This window comes from Pipra filicauda, unplaced genomic scaffold, assembly GCF_003945595.2.
Source record: "Pipra filicauda isolate LSUMZ 115617 unplaced genomic scaffold, ASM394559v2 scaffold463_size517996_pilon, whole genome shotgun sequence".
Taxonomy (NCBI): Eukaryota; Metazoa; Chordata; class Aves; order Passeriformes; family Pipridae; genus Pipra; species Pipra filicauda.
The window spans coordinates 359351-379013 of NW_024104602.1; the positions used below are offsets into that span (position 1 = coordinate 359351).

At 50.4% G+C, this 19663-nt stretch overlaps 1 protein-coding gene across 1 annotated transcript; it reads left to right on the top strand.

The window, feature by feature from the left end:
• The first annotated feature begins 488 nt into the window (after positions 1–488).
• On the top strand, positions 489–19023 carry DISP2 (dispatched RND transporter family member 2). Its single transcript, XM_027749313.2, has 8 exons — positions 489–774; positions 7300–7746; positions 10014–10043; positions 11892–12015; positions 12780–12895; positions 13166–13284; positions 13928–14025; positions 14652–19023. Exons 1-8 carry the CDS (start codon positions 695–697, stop codon positions 18069–18071), a joined length of 4434 nt encoding a protein of 1477 aa, XP_027605114.2. The 5' UTR covers positions 489–694; the 3' UTR covers positions 18072–19023.
• Positions 19024–19663: the final 640 nt, after the last annotated feature.

The following is a 19663-nucleotide window of genomic DNA, read 5'->3' on the forward strand; positions in this document are numbered from 1 at the left end:
CCACCCAACTCAGTGCAACATCGTCATATTGACAGACAGTGACAGCAGGATCCTGCAAGGAGGGGAACGTGCCTGACCTCCCTATGTTCTCCGTGCTTTCAACTCGGTTGTTTCAAAACTACCACCTATTTAAACGAATCATTAACTTATTTAATGCTGCTGAAACCCACCACTTCAAAACGCTTCCCTGCACCTGCCACACAGGGCCGGGAGCACTTCTGGGAGCGGTCCCAGCCCGGGCCAAGCAGGAGCACAACTGCACGGACGAGTCACCCAAAGGATGCCCGGTGTCCCGAGCTCCCGTCCCGGACCCGCACGCTCAGCCCCATCCCCGACAGCCGGGCTGGCCCCGGGGCTCACGGCTCCCCCCGCAGCCGCACCGCGCTCCCTGTGCCGGCGGCAGCGCCCCCGCGCCCGCCCCGCCTCCGCCTCCGCGGCCGCGCAAGCGCCGCGCCGAGCCGGGCAGAGCCGAGCCGGGCAAAGCCGGGCAGAGCCGAGCCGGGCAAAGCCGGGCAGAGCCGAGCCGGGCAGAGCCCCGCCGGGCAGAGCTACGCCGGGCAAAGCCGCGCCGGGCAGAGCCGAGCCGGGCACAGCCGCGCCGGGCAGAGCCGAGCTGGGACGCGCCGGGGCGCTGCGGCCGCCGCTCCGGAGCGTTCAGCACCGCGGGCACGGACAGCGCCCGCCGCCGCCGGCCATGGAGGCCGCGCCCGCCACACCGCCCCGGGAGCCGCGGCCCGAGGGGACGCGCCGCGGCCGCGGCCCCGCCTCGCCCAGGTAGGAGCTGCGGGGCCGGGACGGGGATGCGGAGCCGGTGCCCCGGCGGGTGGGAGCTGCCGCCACCGCCGGCTCTGTGGGTGGGAGGTGGTCGGTGCTAGCGGGGTTTTCCTGGGTCCGGGGATCCCCAGCCCCACCGAGGCGTGTCCCGCAGGCAGAGCCCCTCGCTGCCCGCCCAGCTGCCCGCCCGCGGTCCGGGCTCTGGCGGTGTGCGCTGCCCAACCGGGTCGCTCCCGCCCGGGGCCAGGAACACCATGAGAAGCCAACCCTGCCGGCGGGGCTTCCCGGCTTGGCCTCCCGGGCACGTTTCTATCCTGCAACATGGTGAGCCCTCCCCTCCCTTCCGCAGCAACGGGAAAGCTATTGTTGGAAAGTGCAGCGTCTCAGACAGAGCCTCACTGCACTGTGGGCAAACATGGGGTTCACTCCAAAGATCTCCCCCATAAAGCCCGGCAGCCCTGTGCCATATGCTCCCTGACCTGGTGCCTGCAGCCAGGTTGGCAGCCGCAATTTCACCCCGCTGCTCACGCAGGGTTCGCTCTCTGGTCCCCACCCTCTGCCCTAGCCAAGGCTCTTCATCATCAGTGCTCAACTCATCACCAGAAAAACACAGATGGCAGAAAACACCACCTTCCTCCCGGCCTCCTTCAGACTGGGATGGTAAGGTGGGGCTTTCTTTTCCTTTCTCTTTTCATTTCACTCCTTTTTTCTTCAAAACATGCAGCCAGAGCTGTTCTGGCACTGAAGGCTGGGTGTGGACCTCGAGCCCTCTGTGTCTGGCTCTGTCCCAGCACACACACCTGTACCCGCAGCAGCAGAAGCTGCCTGGGGTAAAGGTAAGGCAGTTCACACGAGTCAATGGAAAGGATTATAAAACTAAACTTTTCCTGGCAGACTACGTGGGAAGTGGAGTTTTGCAGTCTCATTAATTTTTCATGATGATTTAACATACTCAGGAGTCTCATTAACAAAAAGACTGTAGGTCTTCTCAAGGATGCACATGATCCTGCTGCTAGACTGAGAAAGCCAAACAAACAGCAACTCCCCAGGAATTGCTCAGTGCACAAGGATTTGCCGCAGCCGAAGGAGGAGACGGATTGCTCAGGAGTGCCTGTCTCTCCCTGTCAGCGAGACAGGGAGCTGGATAACGAGGTGACAGTGAAAGGCAATGAACCCTTCCCTAATCCCTGGGAAAGGGCGCTCTTATCTCCTCAGAAAACACAAGCGAAAAAGCTCTTTCTTTCTCGAGAGCTCCACTGCTGTTTTGCTGGTGGTACGTTCAAAGGGAAATTTAAATTCCATTATAAAAGCCCATTCTTAAAAAGTCATTTACAGCTCTCCAGGAAAAAGCCATTAGTCTAGATGGAAGCTGACCTATAGCACACGGGTTTCATTCAGAAAGAATTTATATTTCTTTTTCATTCAGGAAAACTTGTACAGCTGACATGCAAACAAAACCTTGCTAGAGTAAGAAAAAAAAAGGGAAAAAACAAAACCAGATTTTTTTTTTTGATGAATGAAATTTTGTAATTCTTAATGTCTAATTAAGCAAAGGTTCCTGGGGAAAAAGGCTCTTGCTCTAGGCAAGGTACAGACTCCTGCCCTTTCTCTCCTTGTTTGTATGCCCCCTTGAGATTCCTCTGTCAGCAGGAGAAGTTGTAGTTTGACTCAGGCATCAGACAGCTCCATTCACTAGGTAGGTGTTTCCCATCTTTCATATGCAAAGTGCTGCTTTCCTGATCCTCTCCTTAGTATGCAAAGGAGGAGATGATCTATTAAAAAAAAAGCAGCGCTTATAGAAATGGGCTTGGGGACGAGGGTGGAATTAGCAGCCCGAGAAAGGAGCCATTCCTGCAAAAGGCTGAATATCTTTGGCTCATTTCTCTCTCAGAACCTCATGTGCTTTCCTGCTGTGTGGCTCAGGGGCAACAAGCCCAGAGAGTGCAAAAAAATGGAGTGGCTTAGGAAAGGGAAGAGGACCAGATGCTGCCACTTCCCTGCCCCGCAAAGCTCCCTCTGTCCCAGCTCGGCTCCGTGTGCTGCAGAGCGAAGCCATCCCGAGGGGAATGTGCTGGGACCAGGCAGCCAACATGGCAGCTTTCCAGCAAACCCTCCTGCAGAGGGGCTGAGGTGGGCAGGCAAAGCCTAAAGCCAGGTCCTGCAGCCACCTTCTGTGGGGCAGAAGGATGCCAGTCCCTGCAGGAGGGAGAGACCCCACGCCAGGGGCGGAGTCATGGCCTTCAGCCCTTGGCTCCTGCCACAGTCCCTGCATCCCAGCACTGCTCCACATCCCCGCAGAGCTGGAATGGCAGAAAGCTGGCTCCTTAGAAATCCTGGCCTTACCTTGCCTGGATCCTTGTGGGAAGAAGCTCCAGTCCTTTTGCTGGTTCACCCCACAAGGTAGGCTCCGTGTGCCCTGGTACTCACTCAGAGAAGCACTGCTGCACTCCCAGTGACTCGGGCAGGCCCATAAATTGGATTATTGTTCTGTCCAGACATCCCAGGGGAAGAGACGGGGAAGCAAATAGCGTGAGAAACACGACTCACTGCTGTGGGTAACAGGAGCAGTTAACCCCGGTGTGTACCTTTCCCTCCACCTCCTCATTCTCTCCTTTCCCAACATCTCTCTGGTTGCATCCAGCTGAGCCTGGAGAAGAAAACAGAGGCTGTCAGCTGCCTCTGTAGGCTTTTCTGTGGCTGAGACACCATTTCTGCCCCCTTAGACCCAAAGATATCAAATATCTGACACAGCCCATGAATGTTAAAAGTCTTTGTCAGTGCCAGCATGGCAAGCAGAGTCCAGTGTGGGGCTCTGCCCTCCCCTCCTCATGCCTGACAGCAAACAGATATCAGAATCTCCCCCCTGAAACATTTCTCCAGCACGGTTCAGGGTCCTGAGGGCTCGGAAAGGTAACAGTGACATGGTTGGAGGCAAAGAAGAACCAGCCCACATGTCTGGTGCAGAGCTCAGCAGACCAAAGGTTAAGCTCAGCAGCACTACAGCTAATTGGGAGAGCAGCACGTGGAGACTCGACCTCTGCAGAGCTGCCAGCAGTGATTATCCCAACCCATCATTATTTGCCAGCTCCAGGTTTCCCTGGAGATTGTGGATAACCAAGGTCACATCATCATGGAACTGGAGAGGGTTGAGCATAAGGGAATTCATATCTGGAGGGTGATTGACAGATCTAATTGTTTAGTCTGAAAAGGAGATAATGAAGAGGAGTCACGAGTGAATGATCCAAAGTGGCCAAAGTTATCCCAGAATCTGGAGTCACTGAGCAGGCCAGGGATCGGGTTAAGAGACAAGGCGTGGGGGAAGAGCGGAACTTGACAGTGTTTCACAGCAAAGATGGCAAACAAGGAGAGTGGGATTTCATGGGGAATATTAGACTCAAAGCTACCAATGTCTGAGCAGAAAACCTGGAGGCAATCTGTGATATTTAGGACTTTGCATCTGCTTTCCCCACTGGGAGGTTTTGTAGCTGAGGTGCTTTTGGAGGGGGAATTTTTCCTTGTATGGCCTCCGTGCCTCTCCCTGACCACCTTCAAAGTGTATTCTTTGAAAGCCTTTTTGTTCTGTCCAGTGTTACATATTCACCCTCAGCTAAGGCAGACAGACCAATTTAGTCCCAGATTACAGTGCAGATCCAGCAGTTTCAAGGAAAGGAAATTTTGCTTTTGCTTTGGAAAAAAAAGAACAGAAATATTGTATAGGTGTGGAACACCAAAACAGAAGCTGTCAGTGCAGCAGCGTCTCCGTGAATTATTATGCACTGTAGGAGAGCATCACCTATTTAAAGTGCACAGAAATTAGGAAACGCAACAGGATCAAAGTAAAGAGTAACTCAGAGGCATCAAAAAGGGAGTGAGAAAAGGTCTAGACCTTGCCAAAGCATAACACTACCATGACATCGACTCTCTGATGAAAATTCCCTGTAGTACAAAACTACAAACCCCAACCAAGTCACTGGACACCCGGGAAGAAGAGGTGATTTACAATTTAGGCTTGAGAGTGGCTCGAGGGACCCTCCAGGCCAGCTCTCCCAAACCACCTCTGCCCCTGCAGCTCCCCAGAGCTGTGGGGTTTGTGGTATTTAGCATCTCCCCGTCAGGTTGGCTCCAGAATTCGTAGAGCAGGGCAACAACTAATAAAAGATGTAATGTTATTTATTGGCTACCACAAACCCTAATCTCCCCTTGGCCTGTGTGCAGTGCTGCTGCACCTGAATCCTCCCCGTGCAGGGCTGGCTCTGATGAGGCTGTAACAACCCCAGACAAGACTTCAGGTTACATCTCCTGAGCAGCTCTGCTGGTATTGCATTTGTAATCTCATGTCTGACAAGTTCTGCTCTAAAGCACCTTTACACAGAGCTCTAACACCAATCACACACTTGAAAGGCCAGGTAATCCTGCCACTAATCCACCTGGGACAGGACAGCAAGGACTTCAAGGCCATTGTTGATGTTATTTGACAAGTTCTGTGGGTGGACTGGGATATCACTGGCACGGTCTGTTCAGGAGCTCCTGCCTCTGGCTGCGCTGAACCAGCCCAAGCCTCACCAGCACTCTGGGCTGCAGAGCAGAGGCACTCCAGCTCTGCAAGTGCTGAGACAAACTTATCTCGACCTTATCTCACTGAGCTCTGCTGGTTTTCTGGCACCTGCTTCAGCACAAAGCTGACTTCTTTCAAGCCACTTTGCATTTGCACATCAGTCATGGCTTCTGAAGTCAGTGCCATTGCAAGGAGGCCCCATGAACATGCCACCCATGCTGTGACTGCTGCAGCTGCTTTCTGGCTTAGAAACTAAAATTACCATTGGATGAGGCCTGATCCCTCGGCGGTTTTGTTGCTACTGGTCCCTGGGCTGGTACAGTCTGCAAGTAAAGCTGAGTGTGATGCCTGTGCCACGAGTCTCCACACCAGCACTGTAACTGCTACCACAAACATTACTCTGCTGTAATGATTTTAATGAAATAAGCCCCTTTTGTACAATCATGAAATGTAGATTATCAGTGTTGATAAACTCAATTGATGTTGCAAAGTACATAGCAGAGGCTGCCAAGGCCAATATGTCCTGCTTTCAGGAAGAAATAGGAATTTTCAAGCAATACTGAGCTAATACTATTCTTCAAATCCTTTTGTCATTCAACTTGGGTACAATTCCAGAGACCTGTAATTGCTAGAATTCTGTCTTTTTCCATGGCTGTGTGAAAAAGAAACGAGAGGGACTCTGCAAGTTTTACAAAACATTCCTTCCCCAACTTTTTACCTTCTTTTTTTCCCACATCACATCAGGTGCCTCAGGCTAAAGTTCATCTCACTGCAGTCCTGCTCCAACCCTCATAATTCTTCGATGATTTGAGACACTTTGTGGTTCTGGCTGGCCCAAACTGTTCATCCTATTTAATCCTTGAGGCCAGACACTGCAGTGAGACACATAATTCAGCTGTAGAGACCATGGCACGTGCTCTGAACAAGGACCAGGACTGCTGGTGTTTGCATCCGTTGAGACAGCAATTCCTAAGGCATTGGGGGGGGGGGGGGCAGAGGGACCTCAGTCTATAGTGTGTGAAGGGATTTTTGGTGTCACACAGATTAAGCAGTCCTTCAAAGTATTAGTCAAACTTTCTCTAAGCAAAACCTCTCAGGCTCCATAAATCAAGAACTATAAGAATGCAATAATGTTTTAAATTCCTTGGAGAAAACAAAGTATATCTTGCAGAGACCTCATTATTTGGGAACTGGAGCCTCCAAGTGTTTTGTCTCAGTAAACTGAGTATCCTGAGGAAAGTCAAGTTTCAAAAGATCCTTAGAGATCCCTTCCTACATGGCAAGACCCGTAAATTCAGTTGCTATCATCCTCGGGACATCTGTGTACAAAATGTTCCTGAAGAGCCCAGTGGAGCCTGCAGGACATGGGAGCCATCAGGGAATGTGCCAGGCTGGAGGCTGAAGCCCCTGTTACAGTCACATGCACCGGGTTCACTGCTGGGCTGTGCCAGTGCCAGGGATGACTCACTCTCCTGCTGTCCCGACGACTGGAGCAGCGCCAGTCCTTCTGCAGAGCAATCACACTAATTAATCCTCCCAGGAAGCACAGATAATTGAGTGGCTTCTTCACATGCAGATTCCTTTGGTTTGTGTCCCCAGGGCTCTGTAATCCCTCCATGGTCCTGAGTTAGGACCCTGCCATTATCACCAGTCAGTGTGTTCTGCCCCCTCCAGAGTGAAATGTCTTGGAGAATTGTTTGGGGGTATTACCCAATGTCCCAAACTTTTGGAGCAACACACACAAAGATGTGATGGATTCCAGGATTCTCCATCACCTGGGATCCCTGAGTGAGTCACGGATGTCTTTACAAAAAGCATAATGCAGCTCAGCCCTGAGGCTGGCTCAGTACAGCACACAGTGGGTGAGGTTTGACATTTGTGTTCCGTGGGAGGGCTGTGAAAGTCTCCAGCTCTCAGGATGCAGCCTTTCAGCCTCCCGCTCCTTTACCTTCCCTTCGTTTCTCTCACAGAGAAAAACAAAATACAGGACCTTGCCAGACCTGCCTTGCCATGCCAGAGATCGGGAACGCTGAGCTCAGCTACAGCGGCACTTCCTGGGAAAGGATCTGCCCAGTCCATCACTGCCCCGTCCCCGCATCCCCCAGGCTGGGGGGGGACACCCTGCCCTCCTCCAGCCACACGCTTGGGCCAGTCTCCACCCAGTCCAATGGCCAGGTGCCATCAAGCTCCCAGGACTTGCAGCAGCACCACCTGTACCACCCCTGCAGCCAGGAGGAACCCCAGGGCAGCTATGGCCTGCCCTCGCTCCCTGGGCACGGCGAGAGGCCCGTGCTGTGCTCCCACCTTTCCAGCGGGGAGCCCGCGCCAGATTCCCACCCCGAGGCCTCAGAAACGCCCTGGAAACAGTGGTCCCCCGGGCAGCGGCGGCCGGTGCAGCATCACGTTGTCACAGTCAGGTAAGAGGCACATGGAGAGAGGCTCCAAAAGCACCTCCCGGGCTAGGAGGTGGGAAGCGGGAGGGATGAGCAGGGTCTGAGTGAGGAGGCACCAAACGTGGGTTTGCTCTTCAGCTGGGGGCAGCAGCTGCCCCAAAAGGCACAGAGGGATCCGGTCTGCTCTCCGCCTCTGCAGTGGGTGTACACAGAGCTGCCATTTCCACAGCAGGGACAGCAGGGATTTCCTTCTCAAGGCACTCACTGGCTAAAGCCAAGGTCACTCGGCTGCTCCCAGATCACACAGCTGTGATTATGCCCATCTTCTGTGGCCTTTGTATTTTCTCCTGTCACACTCCAAGCCACCCAGTTGCCAATCCTTTATCTTGGCAGAGTGATAGGAGCAGAATTCATTTCTTTTCCTGCCCCTGCGGAAGCTTCTGCCTGTGCTGGAAGGGAGCGGCCGCCGAGGGTAAGCGCTGGCTACAGCTGGGCAGTGAGAGATACAAAAGGGAGAAGATCAGCTGGTTTTGCAGGCTGGGAATCACCAAGGGTGTTGGCAGTGCCAGAATTGGGCAAACTTCATTTGTAAGCAGAGCTGGGACAACAGCCTGAGCTGGACCCTCTGCTTCTCCCAGCCAGCACCATCCTTCCCGTGTCCCTCCTGGAGTCCACTCTTGGCACTAGAGACCATGAGCCCTTTGCTGCAGCAGCCATAGCCACTGAATCCTGACAAAAGATGGCACAGGATTCCTTCCTTGACTGTACACAGCACTGCAGGCTTAGGCACAAAAGCCCTTTACAGTCTCATTTTCCAGCCATTAACAGAGGATTTAATTTGCTTGTTTGCAGTGTAGAGCAACTACGGTTGGAGCCTGGATCCTTTTCCTGGATCCTTTTTCGCTCACAGGCTATCAACAAAATTGCCAACCACGTCCTCCATAACAGGTTATTTAAGTAGGAAACACAGCTGGATTGCAAATCCCTGGCAGCATGTGCAGCACCAGCAGTCAGAAAAGTGATAACATAATAATGCCAGAATGGGGTTTTTAATCCAAGCAAATCTGCTTGAGGAGCTATTGTGAGGGAATTAGCACAGGATGGGCAGCGCGCTGCCGGGAAGAGACCTCGCTTTGATAATCTGGGGGGGATTTTGCTTCGCTCCTCTCTCTCTCTCCTGAATCTACAGAGCATTAGTGTGATGAGGGAAACACAGTACACTTATTACACGAGTCACTGAGAGTGACTGTGCCACAGGGAACTCTGCTCCGCTGCTTTTCCATTTCTCCCACTCATAGCAAGGCCAGGAAGGAGGAGCTGCCTCAAGGTCACCAGTTGGCTGCTGGGATGGAGCAGGGCCATCTGTCCCACGAAGGTGCCGGAGTGCAGCAGCACCTTCTCCCAGCTTAAGCGGGAGTGTGGGAGGAGGGTGAGAGGAGAAGGGAGCACTGGCTGTGGGAAGCTCAGCACAGCTACAGAGAGAGGTGGGAGCAGTTCTCTGGAAGCTGTGTTCAGCCCAAAGCCATTCCAGGCCAGGGAATGTTTCAAGGGGACATTTCAGTGGAGACAGAGAGCAGAAAAAAAGGTCCTGCAGATATGTGACCCACTGAGGTTTAGCTTTTCTGTCAGAATGCCAGTGGAAAGCTTGTCCTCAGGGATTCATTAACAAACCTTGGATCCCCTGGGGAAGGCTTCTTTATTTCTTTCCTCAGAGCCCTACAAGTAGGAGTGACAAATGCTCCTGTGTGAATAAAATCCTCGTAAAATAATTTTAGCAGCTCCACTGGCCTTCTGCTCCTCTAGCCTGGAAAAATACTGTCTTTGGAGGGGCCTGGGAAACAAATGAGAGCCACCTTTGGGGAAAATCCTCGCCGAGCTGAACAGGATTTAAAAGCTATCTATAAGCATTGCCAGCCCAACTCATGAGATTTAATAAAGAGGTTTGCTTATGTCAAGAAACAATTTAAGAATTCAGCGGGAAAGCACTTAAACCAGCCAGATTTTCATGGATAAGAGCTGCACAGAGATTTCTATGGGATTGCATTGCTAATGTCCAATACACTCTGTGGGGTTTTCTTAGAGGGGCAAAATGAGGAGCCTACATGGCTTCCCAGCCTTTTGGATAAAATGGGAGAGACAGAGGCTCTGTTATTCATTAAGCTAATTCACACAGTGCCAGGCCTGTGTCAGCATTGGCTCAGCTTGGTGCTTACAGCCCTGCAAGGGTTAACCTGCTCAGACCAGTGCAGCACTATAATAAATGAACACATCTTTTTTTTTTCTGTCTGCAGACACGACAAAGCTTTCAGGATGCCAAAAAGGTATGTTTAACAGCAAAAGCTTCCTGCCCTTCTACCCTGTGTGATCAGTGCTCTCCCACCCTGCTATCAGAAAGCAGAGTGTTACTGGGGGTGCCATCCTGCCAGGCCCAGCTCCAGAGGGGAGGTCAGTGCTCCTGGGGCTTCCCACTCCTTGGGAAAATCTCCATTTGCTCCTGAGATCAATTTAACCTGAATTAATGAACAGCAACGCTGTCTCAGTAGCTGATCTTGGGCAGGTGCCTGGCTCTAACCCACACAGTAACTTTGTAGATATATAGATATAATAATCCTATATATGTGTGTGTGTATGTATATGTGTATATATATATACATGTATGTATATTTATACACAATTAATCCAGTTTGTCCTACCAGATGAGCAATAAGGAGGAGAGCCCACCCATGAACTAAATTCATCTTTTCAAAAGATGGAGGATTTTAAATACATTTCTCCAAATTAAAACAATTTTATTGCTTTCTACTTCTGTTTAAAAGCTGATTTTGGTTTGGAAGATTTGGATAACTATCTTCCATCATCAGACACTGGAACTGATTCCTTTTCTTTCTCTCTCCTTTTTTTTCTGTTAATATGACATGGAAGCACCCAAAACAGCCTTCAGAAATTAGGTACTTTAATGCTTAAAGGGTAATTTTTGTTCATTTTCAACAGCAAAGACTTCATCTATGAAAACAAATTTGATAAGGCAGTTGTAAATTGAAAATAATACAAAAAACATCAAAAGTCATGTGAAAAGGTGTTTGAAGTGCTTGTGATGGTTTCTAATGGTGAAATAGCTGCAGTGGAGTCAGAGGCAAGAGGAGCAAAAGAGCAGGCAAACAGGAACATTCCACCTCAAACAATGTTCATAAATATTTCACTTCCCTTCACAAATATTTGTGAATTTCAATACCTGAAACCCAGATATTTGTCAATTATTTATCGACAAAGAATTCCTCATATTTCAGAAATACATCAGAACACAGGACTGCCTAGAACCTGCCAAACCAGAGCAGGAACCCATTCTGCTATCTTACACCTCAGCACGTATTTTTGAGGAAGACAAAAATCTTGATGCAGTAAAACCTGCACTGGTGAAAAAAACTGTGGGAGAGTAACTTCCATAGATCATCCTTTATGGGAGACAATTTGCACCAAAATAAAAATAGAGCTTGGATTGAAAATTTTACCCCAGCTCTTTCAGAATAAAAGTAACTGGAAAAAATAATTTGACCAGAGGAAGCTGCTTCTCCGGAAGAGTTTTGATGGCATAGAAATGTCATTAAAAATTGGTGAAATGTCATTAAAATTATATATATTGTACTGAATATGTATGAATTTAGACCAATGTCTAAATATATGAACGTAGACCAATGACAATGGACTTGCTTGGGGTATTTGCCTTCAGGGGACTCTTCAGAATAGCCCAAAGACTTCTCAGGGTCCCCAGGCTGGAAATCTGCAGCCCAAACTGACATTGCACAACGGGGGGAAAAAAGGAAGAAGCTCTTTTTAAATGCAATCTTTGAAGTTAAACATTTAAAGCTTCATTTTGCCCTAGGGCACAAGAGCTTGGTTTTTATTATTTTGGATTGAAAAAGCAGGAAAATGCAGCGAGGCAAAATGTAAATTACCCCAGTTAATTAGAGCGGCCTGCAAACATCCAGTTAGAGGTGTAATATGTTCATTAACAGCTGTACTAGAGCCTCCAAGCCTCGCAATAAATGACTGCTTGAAGCAGAAACCCTGATTTTTTCCTTCCTGTTCCTAACGCCTCGTTGGTGGGACAGCAGGTTGGGTGCCCAGAGGGGTCTTTAACAGCTCGTGTTCTGTGCTCCTGTTGGTTGCAGTTACTCCCAGCTGGTGGCGGAGTGGCCGCTGGCCGTGCTGGGGCTGTGCTCAGTCACAGCCGTGCTCTGCACCGTCGCTGGGCTGCTCGTCGGGAACCTGCCTGACTTCTCAGAACCCTTAATGGTAAGTCCCTGCAGCTGATACCTCGACAGGGACATAAGGAAAATGCACGGCCAAGCCGGGATATCATCCCTCCAGGACGAGCAGAATGTGTCAGTACCGCACAGCTGCCCCTCTGGCACGCAGGGAGAGCACAGCCCGCGCCAGCGGCAGCCACCAGCCCATCCCTCAGCTGTGCTCTGCACTCCCACCAGTGCCCTCCCTCGGTGTGGAGACACTGCCAGCACAAACTGGGATTGCTCCCTTTGCTCCCCTTCCACAGCTGGAAGGCTGGGGTCACCCCCAGGCTGGGCAGAGATTGGAGGGAGGATCTGGCTTTGCTTCCTACAGCCTGTGCACGAGGCTCTTGAAACAGAGAGCCTGCCCTGTTCTGAGCACTACACACAGAGTCCTGTTTTCCATGCAGAATCCCACACTCCCTAAAGTCATCCCTGCCTCCAGCTAATGGAGGAATCCTGAAAAAACAAGATTACACTAGAGTTCGTCCATGAAGTGGAAAATCAGTGCCATTTCTGTAAGGGACCATTACACTTGAAAAGGAGAAGAGTCTTAGGAGATCAGGGAGAGAGAATTGTAGCCATTGTTGCGGGGAAGGGAAAGGGAAAGGAGACATATTTTTTCTCTCGTGTCTGGGATGCAGTAGTTCCAGGGGAAGTTGAATTTGTGTCTCTCTCCAAGACGCAGTAATACAGTTTCTGTGTCTCAGAGGAGGGCTAAGGACAGCTGAGTGAAGTGTGAGCGGTGACAAAGCCCTTTTCCTTGAGCAGGGATTTGAGCCACGAGACACTGACATTGGCAGGAAGCTCGTTGTGTGGAGGAATGTCGAGAGCCACACGGGCTACAAGAAGACCTTTTCCCTTTCTCCCTATGCCAAGAAGAAAAGGTATTTGGGTTTGGTTTGGGGGGGGTTGAGGGAGATGTTGACTGTAAAGGTACACATTCAATATTCCAAGATATCTATGTGAAGTATAATATATATCCTGCACTTAAAAGTGACCAGGACCCTGCAGAGTTTGAAGTCTGTATGCCTGCAATGGATTTGGATTCCCTATTGCTGTGTGTGGCACCAGGCCCTTGTCAGTGAACGTGACTGACGGCCAGATGATCTCCAGATAGTAGCAATAATTATTAACAATAAGCTGCTCTTTGCTAGCTATGATGACCTTGGCATGGGCAGAGGCCAGAAGGCTGCTCAGGGAGAACAAGCAGCGAGGACACGGAGAATGGTGGAAACAAGCTACGGAGCGGATGGATTCTTCTGTGGTCCCCCAGGTGAGGGGAATGTCGACGGGGCCGTAAGTGCTGCATACCCAGAACCCAAGTGACGGAATTGTCAGAGTGTGGGACACGGGGAATACCCTGAAATGGCTCTAAGCAAGCAGTGTGCACAATTCCACATGGGAGAGCTCTGATAGTGCCCTCCCAGCACTTCAGAACTGAGTGGTCAGAAAAGGCTTGTTCAGAAATTCTGGAGAAGAATTGTTCCTCCTTCTTAACCCTTTGCCATACTTCTGGTTTTCCCTCTAGAAATATCCCTTACAAGCACATGTTAAAGGACTAATGTTTTTACCATTTACCCACATCGAAAGTGAATCCTCTGAAAACACAGCGCATGCCACCCTCCCTCTCTGCTCCCACTCCCTCTCTGTTCCTTCTTTTCTTCTTGAAAAATGCAAATGGCAGATGGGCCCTTAAGGAGCAGAGCTGAGGTCACACGAGACAGATGCTACCACTCACTGCTGTCTTGTGACCTGCATCCCTGCAGGGAGCCCTCCAGAGCAGTCCTGTGGACACTGAGATACACACAGATACTTTGCTTTTTCCATGAACAGAGAGTCTACTCCAAACAGCCTGGCTGATTAATTTTCATTAGCTAATCATTTTCTTTAATATTTTTTTTTCTTCTTTATTTCAGAAAAGAGCTATTCCCAGCTGGTATTTATGTCCACAACTGCTGGGAGCTTATGGAACTTGCAAGCTATTCAGTCTATGTGTCAAATGGAACAAGACAAGGTCAGTGATGGCAGCAAGAACACATGTACAGGCTGTCTCTTTTCTGTCTGCCACAATTTTTGATGTCTAGCTGAGAGGATGCCAGACAGAAAGAACGTGAGCTACACAACAGGTTTCACCTGGACGATTCCAAAGCATTTCATCTCCTTGGCAATACAGGGATGATCCCACCTGCCAGTTGCAAATTAAACAAGAATAAACGGACACTGAACAAGAGCTGGTCTGGGAGCCAAAGGTGTTCCTCAGAAGCTGCTGAGGATTTTGGGCAGCAGAACCTAATTATGGAAATGGAACTATCAGCTTGGACACCGGCAGCAAGTTTTAAAAGTGGGAGTTCTAATGGGATTAGCTGCATTTGCCATAGGAGCCAAATTTTAAAATCTGTGGTTATAAAACATAAATAATGGACAAGGTTTAATTTTTGGAAAAGGCAAATGGTGCTTGGGATTTGTCTTTGGGAGGATGGCAAGGGATGGCTGGTACACCTGGGGGGAAAAGGAAAGGGGAAAGGAGAAAGGGGAAAAGGGGAAAGGGGAGGATAGGACAGAAGAAGGAGTAGGGAGGATTACTGCAGGGAACAAGGAACACACTGGAGTCTGCCCTGATGCCCCTGGTCTGTTTTCCAGATCCGCTCCCACGTGCATTTTCGAGACCTCTGCCAGCGCACAGAAGCCAACGAATGCTGCCCGAGCTGGTCCCTGGGGAACTACATCGCGGTCCTGTACAACAGGTCTTCATGCCTGGAGATAACCCAGGGAGACATCTCCCACACCCTGGCCCTGCTCCGTGCCTGTGCTCCAGACTACCACAGAGGTGTCCTCACCCCGTCCTGCATAGGCCCTGCGGCCGTCAGACAGAAACACTCCCAGTGTGCCCAAGTCCCAGAAAAATGTACCCGCTTCAATGCCATCTACCAACTGCTTCACTTCCTGGTCGACAGGGACTTTCTCAGCCCCCAGACGATGGAGTACCAAGTGCCCTCTCTCAAATACAGCCTGCTCTTCCTGCCTACAAGAAAAGGTGCATCGATGATGGGGATCTACTTAGACAACCTTGAAACCTGGGATCTGTTTGATAACTACACCTCTATCACTGGAATGGACCTGGGCCTTAAACAGAAACTGTTCCATCACTACCTTTTACTGGATACTAAGTATCCAGTACTTGCAATATTAGCTATTTTTCTAAGCATTTCTTTTTATTTACGCTCAGTCTTTATTACCTTGATGGTCCTGCTTGCTGTTGTCAGTTCTTTGATGATCTCCTACTTCTTGTACAAGGTGGCCTTCAGATTCACCTACTTCCCTTTTGTGAACCTGACAGCAGTCATCGTTCTCAGCAGCATTTGTGCCAACCACACCTTTGTCTTCTTCGACCTGTGGAACCTCAGCAAGAGCCAGAACCCTTCGGCCGGGCTCGCTCAGTGGGTGAGTCAAACCATGCACCACTTTGGGTATCTCATGCTGGCCTCGTGCTTCACGACGGGCGCCGCCTTCTACGCCAGCTACATCAGCAACATCACCGCCATCCGCTGCTTCGCCGTCTACATGGGCACCTCGGTGCTGGTGAACCTGCTGTTCATGCTGACCTGGCTGCCCTCCTCGGCCGTGCTCTACGAGCGCTACGTCGCAACCACCTGCGTTTACAAGCCAGAAGCCTACTGGAACAACAGCGGCCACAAGAGAGTCGCTCTCTCCCTCCATTACATCCTCAGGGGGCTCCAGAACACGCTGTCTGAAACCTCCAAGCTGCTCTTTGAAAAGCTCCTGCCTTGCGGCGTCATCAAGTTTCGGTACATCTGGATCTGCTGGTTTGCTGCCTTAGCCATTGGAGGTGCCTACATTTCCTGCTCCAACCCCAAACTCAAGCTCCCTACCCTGGAGACATCATCTGTCCAGGTGTTCAGGCTGAGCCACCCCTTCGAGAGGTACGACTCCGAGTACTGCCACCAGTTCATGTTTGAGAGGCTGGAGCGCGGAGAAGGGCAGCGTATGCCCGTCACCATAGTCTGGGGCATTCTGCCTGTGGACAACGGGGACCATTTCAACCCAAAAAGCAACGGCACTCTAGTGAAAGACACCACCTTCACAATCCAAAACCCCGATGCCCAGAAGTGGCTCCTCGAATTCTGCCAAAAAGTGAAGAACAAAACATTCTATTACCCTGACACGGAGCAAAAGTCTACTGTGTGCTTCATGGAGGAGTTCCTCAGGTGGATGGACAGCCGCCAGTGCTCCCAGCGAGACCACAGCTTCAACCTTTGCTGTAACCACTTCTCTTTCCCTTACAGAAGCGAAGTCTTCGTGCACTGCATCAAAATGATGCTCCTGGAAGAGGGCAGGGAAGGGGCAGAAACGTATGACCTGGGCCTCAGGTTTGATGAGGAGGGAAATCTCACTGCCTTAGTGCTGCAGTTTCAAACTGTTTACCACTATAGCTTCAACTACAGCAAATCCAAACAATTTTACGAGGAAATCAGCCTCTGGGTAACAGAGGAAATGAAAACTGCCCCTGTGGGGCTTCAGAACGGATGGTTTACCAGTAAACTAGAGCTGTACAACCTGCAGGACAGCCTCAGCACAGAAACCATGGTGGTCATGGGGCTCTCCATAGCAGTTTCCTTCGTGGTGTTGCTGCTCACTACCTGGAACGTCCTCCTTAGTGTTTTCTCTGTCACTGCCATCGCGGGCACCGTCCTGGTCACCATTGGCCTTTTGGTCCTCTTGGAGTGGCAGCTCAATGCAGTGGAGTCTCTCTTCATTTCGGCTGCAGTAGGTCTCTCTGTTGACTTCACTGTCAACTACTGCATCTCCTACCACCTGTGCCCCCATTCCGACCGCCTGAGCCGAGTGGCCTTTTCCCTGAAGCAGATGAGCTGTGCCACGGCCATGGCAGCTTCCGCTCTCTTCTCTGCAGGGGTCATCATGTTGCCTGCCACGGTCCTGGCGTACAGGAAGCTGGGGATATTCGTCATGATGATCAATTGTATCAGCTGTGGGTTCGCCAGCTTCTTCTTCCAGTCGCTCTGCTGCTTCTTCGGCCCGGAGAAGAACTGTGGGCAGATCCTCTGGCCTTGTGCCCACACCATGAAAGACTACACCGATGACTCCGGGCTGAACGGAAACTTTGCCTGTGGGGGCAGCGAGAAGCAAAACCGGTTGCGGAAGGTCCAGGAGGCCAACACTGCAAATGAGCAATACGAGCTCCAGCCCTTGTCCAGGAAACTCAGCGACAGTTTTGACAACAGCACTTCCACGAGCAAGCTGTCTAACCGGCCCTCTGTGCTCTCTGAAGACACACAAGTTGAAGACAACAGATGCCCCCGAGGGGGAATGCACCCCTCCCTGGACAGAGAGAGACAGAGCCTGCAGGAGACCCTTGGAGACCAGCAGGTCGGCCTGTGCCAGTGTCCCGCCCTGCAAACTTCCTCTCCTTACAAGCACAGCACCTCGGAAGCAGAAATTCACAGGGAGAGACTCTGCCGAGATTGTCACTGTCAAAAGTACGGTCTGAAAGCGTGGGACGGGTCTGGGCTGGACCACGCCCAGCTGGCTGGCACGGAAGAAGACGGGCAGCTCAATAAATCCCAATGTTCCAGCGACACTGCCCAGCAGCAGCCAGACTATACCTCAGAGCGCAGCCCCCTCCCTGCTGCTGACATCTACAAAATTCACAGATGCCTTTGTTCCCTCGGCAGCTCCTTTGACATGCTCAACATCTCCAGCGAGACGTCGATCAGTGATTTCGAGCAGGGCCTGAAGCTTGCTGAGTCAGCCAGCTCCTGTCCCGATGCCTTGGAGCTGTCTGACTCCTACGGTAACGCGGAGAGAGGTTACCTGAACGGCAAGAGAGATACCCTGCGGCTGGACCTGAGGGAGACTGTCTTTGATGTCTCTCCAGCAGCGTCACAGCAGAACAGCTCCTCGTGGAAAAATCGGTTTGGATTGGGGAGCGAGGGGCCGGTCGTGTTACCCAACAGCCAACCAGACATGCCTGATGTTTGGATCAAACGATCCAGCGCACAAAGCTCTGGCTACAACAGCTGAAACCTGGCAGAGGGCAAAGCTGCTGCTGGGGAACGGGCAAGTCCAAATCTCCTTGGAACTGTAAATATCAGTTTTTTCCTCCCACCTCTCCCAGAGCTGAGACTATTTCTTAGTATTTCAGCTGCGCAAACACCTGTGTTTCCACAGAACCAGCAGATCTGATGCTAGTGAGAGGATGACAGAGCAATTCTCACGGAGTACGAGCCTCTGACCCTCCACTGTCTGGTGCCACGTTACAGCTGTTCTGCAGGACTTATCGAGTAAACCTGGTTTGCCATTTCCTACAAGGTGAATAGATTTTGGTTTCTTGTCAAGGTCACAGAGGAGAAAAATAATGAGGTGAAGCTCCAGGTATTTAAGGACAGAGAAAGAGAGCTCATGTTAAAAAAAAAAAAAAAAAAATCCCAAACTAAACTACTGGCAATCTAGATATTGTAAAGTGTACGGTTAATTAAAGAAAAGAAAGTCTTTCATTTTCTACTTTATGCAAAGCCCAGGTTCACAGACCTCATCAAAATAACTCAGACATTACAAAAAATCCCCTTGAGGCTTCTGAGTTGACACAGCCTCTTCCTGATCATGGAGGGGCTGCAGAATCCAGCCCAAATCTATTTCCAGTAACAACTTCAGTTTGTTTTATCTGAAGGAATTCTAGTACTGCCAAAGATTTTCAGTGAGAATTTCCCCCTTGAGAAAAGAGTGCTCGTCCCCTCTGTGATTCGGGTGCTTTCTATGTCCTCCTCACAGCCTGTTCCCACTCAAGGCATTCCCCACAAACACGTAACTTTTTAAAATTCACATATCTGGTGAATCTTGAATTTTACTTTTTTTTTTCCCCTCTACCAGAAAACAAACAGGAAAACAAACACTTCCTAACCTCTATCTGTTGAAGAGTAAAACATTCTCTAAACAGGTTGACATAAAATAAATGTTTATGACGAACTTTCCTAAATCTGTGTGATGCTTCATTTTCGCCAAGAACACTGGGGTTATTTTCTTCACCTTTTAAGTGCCTAATATATTTTCCAAAGGAAAGTATACATCTCAAAAATACTTACTCCTTCTGACACCCACAAGTTGCCCCTGCTCTGTAGGAGATGGGCAGTGATTGCCTGATAGCCATTAGGGCTATGATCTTTTAAAGCTGATAGTAAACATGTCGGGTTTGTTTTCGTATTTTGCTTATATTTCAGTTTCACGTTTTTATAGTGAAATTGTCGGGGGGTGTGTTCAGGAGGGTGTCTGGGCAGCCAGAACTGCCCTCAGACTGCAGCCCTCTCCTCACAGAGCTGTTCCCGCTGCTCTCTGGCGGGATTTCCCACCCGTTATGAAAACCACGTTGGAGAACACTGCAAGTATGTCTTTTAAGTCGGGAAACATTTGATACAAATGCATTCTTTCACCTTACAGCACTGGAGGGCAATTTTAGTACCTCACACCCAAGCTTATTTCCAAGTGGCAGCACCAGCGCCCTCGCAGCTCTGGCGTGTCCACATCCCCTCGACGGCCACAAAGCCCTCGATGCTCGAGTGCCCAAACCAGAGGGTGAGGTAGCAGGAGGCAGGAGAGGAAGGAAGGACGGAATTGTGCTC

Bases quoted from the DNA above. Each gene is read 5' to 3' on its own strand.
- DISP2 (XM_027749313.2), top strand. From the start codon at position 695: ATGGAGGCCGCGCCCGCCACACCGCCCCGGGAGCCGCGGCCCGAGGGG. The intron at 7,747-10,013 runs GTAAGAGGCACA...TTCTGTCTGCAG, and splicing joins CATCACGTTGTCACAGTCAG to ACACGACAAAGCTTTCAGGA. The intron at 14,026-14,651 runs GTCAGTGATGGC...TCTGTTTTCCAG, and splicing joins GTCAAATGGAACAAGACAAG to ATCCGCTCCCACGTGCATTT.